The sequence below is a fragment of the Candoia aspera genome, chromosome 18 (genome assembly GCF_035149785.1).
Source record: "Candoia aspera isolate rCanAsp1 chromosome 18, rCanAsp1.hap2, whole genome shotgun sequence".
Classification (NCBI taxonomy): domain Eukaryota; kingdom Metazoa; phylum Chordata; class Lepidosauria; order Squamata; family Boidae; genus Candoia; species Candoia aspera.
The window spans coordinates 1,730,304-1,741,776 of record NC_086170.1 but is presented as its reverse complement, the minus strand read 5'-3'; the positions used below and the strand labels follow the sequence as shown (position 1 = coordinate 1,741,776).

Genomic DNA, 11,473 nt, shown 5'->3' with positions numbered 1-11,473 from the left:
ATGTGTGTATCTCTATCGCTGTCTCTGTTAATTTTTCAGAAGAGCGTGCAGCCTTTTCAAATCTGAGGGGAGGATGCTGGGCTCACGTTCCAGAAAGTGAGTCGAAAGGTGAAGGAGTTGGCTGGTTCAGGGACGATCGCTTAGTGTAGGGGTGTCTGTCTGTCGTTGGCCGTGAACCTTTTCATGTAACGCCTGTGTTGTGCATGCGATATTGTGCGCCCCAGTGGGTTGGGGGCCTTCTTCCTCAGGCCTCCTTTCTGCAAGGGAATGAAATTTTTGGATTGGACTCTATCGGTCTTTGTTGGGAAGAACGTCTTGGTGGTTAGAGGGATGCCTCTGGACAGTCGTGGCTATGATGGTTGAGTAAATAGTTGAGTGCCTGAATGTCGGAGAAGCTGGTTGAGTGTCCGGGATGGGCACCCACCCCAGGCCCCCCAAGGACTTCGCATTAACTGTCAACAACTGCGGCTGACGTTGTGTCCGTAGTATAAATGCCTGTCGTGTTGCGTTGCTTTTCTGGAAGAAGGTTTGATCTGTGAGTGTGGCAGAACTAGGCGGTACACTCCTGGCTTGCGAGAATGGGACTGTACCGCTTCAGACTCCCTCTGATGCCAAGGGCAAGGGGACCCCTCACCCCCTGTCACCCAGATTTCTCTGCCTGTTTCAGCTTGTAGTTTGGGATCCATTTATTAATCCTTTTTAGTGCTAGGCCCAAAGTGCTAGGCTTAAGACGTGAACATCCACGGGTCTGGAGCCCCCATCATTAAATTTTATTTGTTTGTTTGTTTGTTTGTTTATTCGATTTCTATGTTTAAATACAGCTGATGGCACCCTCCTGAGAGAAAGTCTGAGATTTAGCGTCTGTTACTTGGTTTGCTCTCCTCCACTCCTGATTTTGATACCAAGGAAACAAGAACTATTTCAAAAATTAAGGTGTCCTGATTAACCTTCAGGCTGATGTGTTTTCTGCAGAGCTGGAGACTTTCCCCACAGAAAGTCTTCTGAATGCGGTGGCGTGTTATAAATTGGGAAAAAACTATGGCAATGGCATTCCTACATTGGGGAAATAGCCCCCACCTACCCAGCTAAGGAGTGAGAGTCACACTCGCCACAAACGTGCAACGGCTTGAGCAAGGGCTGTCTGTAAGTCTGGGATAAAATAGCCAGAGCTGAACGTGGGCGGGGCGAGGGGACGGTGTGGCCAAGCACACGGCTGGCATGTTCCGATCCTCTTGAGCAATTTTGTCCAGAAACTTTGCTGGCTTTTTAAATGGATCTTCTCCGATGCATCCTCTCCCACTTCTTTTGATCTGGAAACCATCACTTTCATTTTCTTGGAAATCGCCCAGCCAAGAACTTGATTATTTTAGACTTGTGAGAAGCAGAGGACAAGGTGGGAAATGAATAGGAAGCTGGTGAGGAGGTGAGTGCCTTAGATCCGTGTTTCTCAGCCTGGCTGGGGAATTCTGGGAGTCGAAGTCCACCAGTCTTAAAGTTGTCAAGGTTGAGAAACCCTGCCTTAGAGCCTTGACAGACAGGATTGCATTTAAGCTACCTTCTAACAGTGATAACGTCTGGCATTTTAACAATTCATCCGTAATTTTAATACTTCGAAATCTCTTACAGTATGTGAAAATCAGTGGCATCTCTTTTTTCGTGTGTAGGGATCGTTCGTAGAGCCTTATAGAGATAACTGCAAAAGGGAGATTGAGATTGAGGCGGCTGGGGCCAAGGGTTATGCAAATTTCTCTTTGAAAAAGGGGAGAGGTGCAAACAAACTTTGTAAAATGCAAAGTGAGGGGAAGAGTCGAAAGCGGAAAAGGCAATCCCACACAACAAAACCGAGTTAGATATTGTAATTTTAATTATTATTTCAGGCTAAGTTCTCTGTGCTGAAAATAAGAAATTTTTTTTTCTTTTTGAAAAAGGGAAGGGAAAAAGCAAACAAAGGCAGGTAATAAATAATGTAATAAATAAATAAATAGGCAGAGCATTCTCTCTTCCAGCGCACACCGATTGGAAAACCTTCAGAAATTCACATGCCATGGGAAAGCAGCTGCTTTTAGTTTCTTCTTGACCCTGAAAGCAAAGAAATGAAAGGCTGGTTAGAGAAGACGAAACTCATCCTGGGAGTCAGTTGTGCTGAACGTAGCCGTGTCAGGGGCGTATTTGAGGTCCCGGGAAAGGGCAAAATCAATGTTTGTGTGGATGAGAGCATGGGGCGTGCCGTCCGTGGTTACCCCTTCAAGTTTACACCAGTATCGCTCCCATTTTCTTCTGCGGGGCGGTTTTTATATTTCTAGATAAAGCCAATCTTCTTGGTAGATATAATGAGGCGTGAAATAGATTTTTTTAAAGTTGTTTTTGAGACAGGAAGTCCTTTTCCTTGTGAAAACAGCTGAAAGTTTGGGAGGAAAACGTAGCCGCAGGAAAGCAAAGCGTCGAATCAGGTCAGGACTCGGGGCTTCAGTATGCATTTATCCGCATAATAAATGCGTTTCCCCTTGAAATAGCTCTGGCTTGGGAGTGTCCCTTTCCCTTTAAATGGCTGACATTTGCAGTGGGTGTGATGGCTGAATGCTTCCCTGGGTAAGCAGTGGTGAGGGACTCATTGTAAAACAGGCTGTTAGGAGTCTCAGTTCTAGCTCACCTCCAAGGCTTGTGTCGAAATGCAGATGGTGTTCTCCCCAAGTGCAGATAATACTGACTTTGCTGTTTTAGGGGCTGCCTAAGGGAAGTGTGCTTTGGCAGGGGAAAAGAGCATTCTTTACTCAGAAATTTGGGGGATTTTGTTGAATAGACTTAATGACGAGGCTGGCCACGGAGCAGGAAATACTATCGACTCACCTTTGCATCCCATTCCGCTGACAGATCCGATCCGGTCCAATCTCCTGCCAAAGCAGCCAGATTCTCGCATGCTTTTTGCAGCCTGAATTCCCCTCATGTGTTTTAGCAGGGATGTCGTGTCGGAAAAGACAGGGAAAGCGTCCTCGACTGCGGGCTGGTCGTTGATGTCCTCTTCTGCCTGGCTCTCCCCCTGGATTTCGAATTCATTGGAGTTGCCCTGTAAGTCCTCCATCAAGGCCACCTTTTCCTCCAACCTCTCCAGAAGAGCCTGGGGTGGGAATCAAGAAGGCTGTATCAGTTGCAGAATATGGCAATCACAGTCGTCTGTTCCCAAGAAAGACCCACTGACTTCATAGATAAACGAACGGAGCCTTAAATTTAATTCTCGATGAACACCAGCACCCACATTTTCCTACCCTGCTAAATGTGGTTTCAGTTTAGCAAGAGGTGGCCTGTCGATTGTCAAAACAGCACCCTTGAGTCAGGAATAGTCAGGAATTTGCAAGTTCAAAGCAAGCTAGAGAAAAATAAAAATGAAGCAGGCATTGGGGCATATTCGGCTGGTCCCCTGTTTGGGGGGAATGAAAAAGAGCTGGGCTGCTGAGCAACATTATGGGCCAGATGGATGGATGGATGGATGTTGGGGAAGCCAGAAAGCGTCTCTGCAAAAGGCAGCTGTTTCACACTGGCAGGAACATGGATCAACATCCCTGTTTTCCCCTGCTCAATATCCTTGATTGGTGATCACCTCACTCTGCCTTAAATAATTTCAAGGAAGGAGAACCCGTCTGCTTTCAAAAGTTTCTCTTAAAGTTTTGCAAGACCTACTTCCCTTCACATTTGTCCTAGTCCTGCTTTTTGGAGCCACTGAGAGCGACCTCACTCCTTTCTCTCAGCAGCGGTCCTTCCGTTGTCTCTCTTTCTCGGGTTAAATACACCAGCTCTTTCTGCCTTCGGTGTCAACTACCTGCGTCCACCTGGAGTCAGCCAATCGGTGGCACAGGTGTAAAGTCAACTGCTCTCAGATAGACTGCTTCTGAACCTGGGTTTCCCATGAGCGGTAGCTCCTGAAAGAACTCCCTCCTAATAGACTGTGGCTATTGCTAGGCCGTGGCTGGCAGTTCCATAGGCATCCCAGTCTGCATGCTGGATTATTCTCAAACCTAGATGGGTCAGAAGGACCAAGTTTGCTTACCTCCATGTTAGCCAGCTCCTCGGCTGGGCTGAGGTTATGGATGGGGTGAGCCGCCGAATGCTGGTAGCAGAGAAAAATCATTAAGGAGAAAATGGTGAGGAATGAACCCTTAGCATCCATCCTTTTAGATCGGCTCTTGCGGCGGAGTCGGCTTTTTTGGAGGCGATGCTGGCTTTCTGGTCTTCTCTCTCTGACGTCTGTGGCTTGTGCTCCCCTTTCTCCCACGAGTTCTTATATACCCTTCGGAAGCCAGCTCTGCTTTCTTAGGTTATCTGGAGCGCATTCCAGTGCTGTCACCGGCATGCTGCGTTTCCAGGGGAAGATTCTCTTTATTAGGTGTCACGGGGCAGCGGCTGTTCCAGAGGCATGCGAGTCACAAGTCAGTGATTTCATGTTGCCGGACCTCTCCGTTGATACCGTGAGGGGAGATTACACACCAACCCTGGCTGGACATTCTTAACATTTTCCCCTCTTCCGGTTGATGGCCTCTGGGGACCAACATCGCTTTAATTTTTCCCGGGGGGGGCAAAAGGCATCACGGAGAAACTGCCTTGTTTAGGAAAGGCACAAAGGAAGACGGATGTTTTTCAGGAGGACAAAGTCCAACATCCTTCGCCTGTCGCTGCCATATATGGCCTACAGAGAGCTAGCAATACTCTTCACCTCTAAATATTGAGGCTTTTTTCTTTGCAGGTCTTAATTTTGGAACGGGGAATTGTTATTCTAAAGTGAGTTGTGGACGCAAAGCAGGCAGCAGGCTGAACCTGAGTTAACCCATTTGTACGATCTGTTGAACCATGTAAGCTAACCGTGAAAAAGTAAGCAAGCTCGGCATGTTGGTTAGTTGTGCACAATTATGCATGGTGCGCAGATGCGGCCTAGGAATCCAGCTGCTTCCCAAAGCCTAAGGAAAATTGCTCCTCTTTGCTGCAGTCTAATGTAGAGTGCTTCTGAAGATGGAGGGTCTGTCTTGTAGCTGGCCTCCTACCTTTTTCAAGCCATCCAAGCTGGTGGCTTGCCAGTTTGGGCAGCAGAGGCCCAAAATGAGCATCCCTCTATTCCTGAGGAAGTGGCTTGTCCAGAGGTGATCTGAGGGGAATCAGGACAACACTCAACCATTGCACTCTCCCGGCAAAGGAGAGTGTCGCTGCTGACATGCTGAAGAAGTACTGTACTTTGTTGGCCTGCATTTAGACCAACAGCAAGAAGGCCTTTCGAAAGATGTTCTTGCCTGTGCTCCTGCTTTTTAAAGTGTGCATGTGTATTAAAAGATACATTAAAGGGGCAAACCATCTACAACATAGTTTTTTTTTTCTTCCAGCGGTTGGATTGGTACATGCTAAGCCATCGCATGATATCTTACTTTCTGTGTTGAGCTCAAGTGTAGGAATCTAGTCCCTGTGACTCCTGTCTCAACTGAGCTCCTAGGGATCTTCAGCAAATCAAAATGAGAAAATAATCCTAGCTTAGTGGATGAATCCGGCCAGTGCATGGTGATGCGGTGGAACTCCTTCCAACATGACGCATGCAGGTGGCTGTCCACAGCAACGTTTTTAGGGTCAAGGGCATTTGATACCAGCAGTTGGGAAGTGTGTCCGGTAGAGTGATTCATTTAGCACTCTGGGTGCTTTTTATGGAAGAGGAAACGCTGCTGTTATTAATTTTCTGCTTTTGTAAGTCACTGCGTTAGGGAAAGGCGCTCCACGTTGCAAGCCAGTCAACCTCTGTATGCCAGCGTTGGAGGAAATGGGCAAGGGGACGGAAAAGTGGGAGAAAAACTTTCCTCTGGCTTATTTATTCGTGCCAATTGCCTCCCTGGGTTGAGGTCAGTTTTGACCTTGGGAAAAAAGAGCAGGTGGCCTTGGAGGTCAAGGAGAAAAACCGGTCAGAACTAGACTAAAAACTACGCCTCGCTAGGGACTTTGCGTGCCGAGGGGTGCTGTCTGCTGTCCAAGGTGCTGAACCCACCGCTCTTTAAATCGCTACCTTGCAGCTCACTCTGCGAACAGCAAGCATCCCTCAAACCCGTAGATGCACAACTGGGTGTGAGAAATTGGGCTGGTCCTTCTATGCACTCAGAACTGGACATGCCTAGCTGGAACTCACTGACAGCTTTCTGGGCATCAGACCCTTACGAGCGTGCATTTGTGGTGCAATTTCTTTTCAGGACTCGTCCCCTCCCCTCCCGTCTGACAAAGACCCAAGACTCCATTTCTACAAAACTTTTATTGACCCTTCTTATAATCAGATTTGGTCCCCATGGTAGGACAGAAGGAAGGGACAACAACGTTTGGATAGTAAAAGCTTCTGTACAATATTGAGACTGTGAGGTTTAGATGGTGTGAAAAGTGGAGCTGATCTTTTTGCAGGCGATGGACAGGAGGGAATGGTTTTCCAAAGGCTGGACGGTTCATAGCAAGGACCTTGATGACTGCTTGCTTTTGGGGGAAGACATATCGAGGAGGTTTTAAATTTCAGCTTCTCGGTCGCCTCCAGGAACCTGAAACAAAAAATTGAAAAAGTAGTGGGTGAAGGTGTTCCATCTTGCTCAAAGGCAGCGAGAATTCACATCCTTAGATCCTCAAATCCCATTTCTGCTTACGAGGAGTCATCCCAGTGTATAGAAGAACAGCGGATTGATGCAGAATCTTTCAGGCAAGAGGCCCGTTTGTGTGAGCAGGGAGGGAACACAGCGGAGTAAGCTGAGTGAGGTGGTAACCCTCCCACCTTGGAAAGCAGAGCCAGAATTCAACAGGTAGAGCTGAGGCCTTGAAGGACATCTAGCCTGCCCTTGCGGGAGCCTGATGCAGAATTCACCATTCCCATGTTACATTTCTCCTACAACTACTTTCTACCAGAATTGTCCCTCCCCACAATTTCAGTAAGCTGGCAACTGAATTTTGGAAGCTGAGCTCTTTTGTCCCTCTCTGGGTTCTGGAAAGGTTTTAGGTCCTGTCACCCATTTGTGCTTTCTCCTGCTTTTGGGAAAGAAAAAAGCACACATAGCACATTAAGCCCCAGAAGTTTTCATTTATCGCCTTTCAAACTGGGGTGATTTCTCTGACCGGTTATTTCTTCTGTTTTACAAAATCGGTGTTGGAATACACAGGCAACTGAGTTTCCCTCAGATGACTCAGCCAGGTCCCCATCTTTTCATCCCGCCAGCACCAAGTGAAGGTTGATCCAGGTGTTTGCTTTGTGTTTCTCCCCACTGCCCAACGTGGCGAGTGAAACCTGTTCAGTGTGGAGATTTGGAAAAGAGTCACAGCGAGCAGATTGGGGCCACCTTACTTGTTGTGACTGTTATACGCAAACACAGTTGTTGGCAACCTTACTTCCCTGGGAGTTGGTGGAGCTGAGGGGTGCTTTTGTGTACGTTTTCGGGTGGTTCCAAATCCAGACTGGCCTGTGAGTGATGCTTGAGTAGCCCTACGCCGTAAAGCTCTTAGGAGGGACCTACGCGGTTTGTAGGTCCTGCAGCCAAGTCCCGTCTGGGTCCCAATCCGATCGAGTCTGATTCCAAAGCATCCGGAGAAGTACCTCCTGGAGGCCACCAGGAATTTTCTCCACTGCGCCGCCATCTCTTCTTGGAAGATCGGATCCTGAGGTTTGGGCTGGTGGGAAGGGGTAATCTCGGAGTCCCCAAGGTCAGGATAAGAGCCGCCGCCACCACCACCATCGTTTGCACCACCAGTTTCGTAGTCAGGAAGTTCTAGTTCCCCCCGGTGGAATTTTTCCTGTAGCCGATCAAGGAGGTGCTAAAACGGTAAAGGATGAAAAGAAAATGGGACCGTTCTTAAAACAGGACTCTCCCTCCCCGGATTTATCCCTGCACAACCGAAAGTGAACCCTGTGTGTGATGGGAAGGCTGGGTTCTTTTGCTGTGCTGTTGCCCACCCATAATAATTCAGTAAGATCCTAGTCCTCATGGTTCTAGGTGAAGGTTGTCTTAAAAGTAGGTTGTAGAAGGCTGCTTAGAGCTCCTGCATCACTCTGTTGGCAGCTGCTCTGCTCCCCACGATCTGGAGATCGCAGGAGTCCCACCTGGATTTTCAGCAGGTAAAGCCAGCCAAATATCCTTGGCCAGCAAACGCCTCTATTTCTCATGCCCTCGCCTGCATGTTGTGCCACAGCCAAAAAGGTCATCTCGGGAGTACGCCGTTCTCCTCCTCCTTACCTGCAGAGCTTGCAAATCTTGGCCGGAGGGACTCCACGTCACTGGATGAGCCGAGCCCGGCCCTGCCAGCAGGAACGCCGCCAGCAAAGTGGAGAAGTAAGTCAGAACCCGGCCGTCCATCCTGTTCGCTGTGTCTCAAGGCCCCGGGGATCTTTGTGGAACGTTGCGAAGGGAGCTTCGTTTTATAAGCCCCTTGAAGGGAGCTTTCTCTCTGCTTCAAGCCGGCTGGGCTCCAGTGACAAAGGCCACCGAATCCCGATAAGGAAACTGGTTCTAACTAGCCCAGCTAAGAGTGGAGAGTTTGGCAAAAGCCGCCTTGCTTCTCACCCCCTCCCCATCGGACAAAGCAATTATAGTTCTGTTGTTGAGCCACCGAGCACATTGCTCCCATTAAATCTTACAGCCCAGAGCCATCAGATGGGTTTAAACCCCATTTAGCCCCAGTTCTGGCTGCCATCAAACAAATCCTCTCCTGTTTGAATCTTTCCAGCTTCCCGAGTAACGTGGCCGGGCGCTTCGGCCTCTCGCCGTTAATCCTCCATCCAGGGTGCCGGATGGCTGGGGATTCCTTGTCCGGTTTCCTGCCACGACAGGCAAAGCGCCGAAGGAGAAGGATGCACTAAAACAAAGTTCGGGAGGGGAGATTGATCCCAGAGGGCCCTGATAAATTGGCCAGTGCTGTTTGATGCAAAGGAACGGGTTATAACCAGGCCCCCCCACCAGTTGCCCACAGCTTCAGTTATTTAACGCAACAGGAAGGGAGAGCAATTAAATCCACGATGGACAGACATCACGCAAACCCTGAATTGAATCAAGGTGACGTGGAGCAGAAGGGAAATGGATTTGGCTTTCATCCTGCTCCTTGGTTTGGAAGCTGGCCCCTGGGGTAGCATTCCTTCCGAGCCAGGCCTTTTCAGTTTGAGCTAGCTTAAGTGACTTTATATTTTAAGGGCTGGTGTTTGATTTTTAAAAAATTCTTGTTGGTTATTTTGAGTGTGCGATGGGCAGGACAGCAGAAGATAAACGGAAACAATAAGTGAAGGTGAAAGGTGGACATAGGCACAGAAAGGATTTGTGCTGGCGCACTGAAAGGCGCTCTGTCCATGCTCAGAGTGCCTTTATTCAGGGGCATGTTCATGCCTCAATCTGAGCTTCCCTCTGCCTGTCCTGGCATCCGAAACCTTAATGATCTGCTTGATTCTGGCTGAATGATTGAGCCCTGAAGCGATGCTCATGGATTCAACATGGAAAAGGAAGGGTTTGGGGGTTTCTATGAATCCAGCTGTTCTTTCTGGGTCCCTGTTGGCACCCGCTCCTGTCTTCATGGAGATTCCTTTCTCTGTCATCTCCACCTTGGTCAGGCTTCAAAGGGCACTTCCATTATTTATATGCTAATGGAATAAACAAAGGTGGCCAGGCAGATGCTTTTAATTAGGGGCGCCTTTTATGTGGGGGGGGGGAAATACTTTTCCGTGGCTGGCCTGCCAGCCTTTCTATTTTAATTGAGAGTTTTCTGCAAAGGTTTTATTTCCCTGGATGGATTTGAGCCAGGTGTGTCTGTATGACTCTTTGAAGGTCCGGAAAAGGTGGGAGTTGTGGGAACAGGGAAAATACAAGTAATGCATGATTTGGATACACGTGGAAAGATGGGCGGAAGAGTTGCATCTTGCTCCCAAATGGTTGCAGTTGGAGTCTGTCTGCGTTTTTGCCCCCAGAGGTCAAGGAGGAGCACCCCCATTTAGGAAAGGGTCTGCTAAACAGGAGTGGGAGCGATGTTCTGATTATAAAGAGGAGTAACCAGTGGACAAAATTAAGGCTAACAAAATAATCAGGATTCCCCCCCCCCTCTCTTTCTCTTTTTAAAAAATCCCAAAATAAATGGAGCCCAGTACAAAACAGGGACTCGGGAGACAGAGCCAGTGTTCTCTAAGCCAGTCTTTCCAAGCTGCTAGTCCTCAGCTTCCATCTGTCAACAGGACATTATTTTAATTGCATAAATATGTGAGTGGGTTTTGAGCATACAGACACTTGTATCCCAGCCTTCTTGCGGGGGCTTCAAGGTTGTTGTGTTTAGGGAAGCAAAACTCTATTGCGAATTATATTTCTGTTCAGTATTTCTTTCTCTTTCCAACTATATTGTGGTCGTTCCTTGCCTACCACCTTTATGCTTCTGTGAGCAAGGTGGCCACCCTGTGATTCCCAGTTTGCAAAACCTTCAGGCATTCTCTGAAGCATCCAGTTAATGTAGTGTGTTTGTGTGTGTGTAAAAAAATCCTGGTTTGTGTGGGCTGTGATAGATTCTGTCCTGGCACAATCCCTCTTTCTTTGGCTGAAGGAGATGGATGGGAGCTTGGTAGCTGCTTTGCCACATTTGACAGCTTTAGTCCTTTATGTATGAGGAAGCAAGACAGGCTTATGACACAATGAAGGAACACCACTCCTTCTGCAGAGTATTAATCTCCCCCTCTCTTTAACCGCACCCCCCAAAATACAGGATGCTTCTCCTTCTCCCCAGAAAGACAGATTTTTTTTTTTTAAGAAAGATGTCTGGTTTTGGTTTAAATGGGGAAGCAAAAAGAGAAATGAATTGGACAAATTACAAAATCTGATATATTTGACCATCACATGTATGAAGTTGTTGGCATGTACATTGATCACACATTGAAAGACATTGCATGAACATGGGAGAGCTCATAAATTAACACCAAGGGACAAATGTCTGCATTATGGCAACCTGCTTCCCGGAGTCATTTCATGCATCGCATTTGCACGTGTCATTCTTTCTGGTTTGCCTGAAGCTGGATCGTTTGAATAGCTGAGATATCAGAGGGATTTTGTCTCTGCGTTGAGTCATTCACGCAAGCAGGTTGCCTCGTTCTTTTTTTAAAAAAAACTGAGCTGCAAGGCCTGATCACCTGGCATCCAGGGGTCTGTCAGATACTTTTGGGGAGTCCTTGGGCTGAGAAAGATGCCCTGGCATTTCCTGTACACGGAGGCTCCACTGCGTGACCAGGGATCCCTTACTTCCTTTATGAAAACTAGCTGTATGAAGGATGGCTTGTCTGCCCTGAACCAGCTTCCCAAGGACTCACCGTGCATGTGTGAACTGAGCCTTCTGGACCAGGCGCGCAGGGGAGATGCGATTGCTGAGGGACTGGCTTGATGCTGTGTTGGTGAGGAGGGGGCTTGGAGAAGGTGCTGCTGGCAGTCTCAGCTGGAAGGCAGGGGGCCTGTGAAGAAAGAAGAGCGATCTG

The 11,473-nt window shown here is 48.1% G+C and overlaps 1 protein-coding gene across 1 annotated transcript; it reads right to left on the bottom strand.

Annotated features, from left to right (window-relative positions):
* Window positions 1-2,105: 2,105 nt before the first annotated feature.
* Window positions 2,106-4,162, bottom strand: NPPB (natriuretic peptide B). Its single transcript, XM_063317643.1, has 3 exons — window positions 4,043-4,162; window positions 2,848-3,115; window positions 2,106-2,242 (listed from the first exon to the last, which is right to left on the bottom strand). Exons 1-3 carry the CDS (start codon window positions 4,160-4,162, stop codon window positions 2,106-2,108), a joined length of 525 nt encoding a protein of 174 aa, XP_063173713.1.
* Between the last annotated feature and the right edge of the window lie 7,311 nt (window positions 4,163-11,473).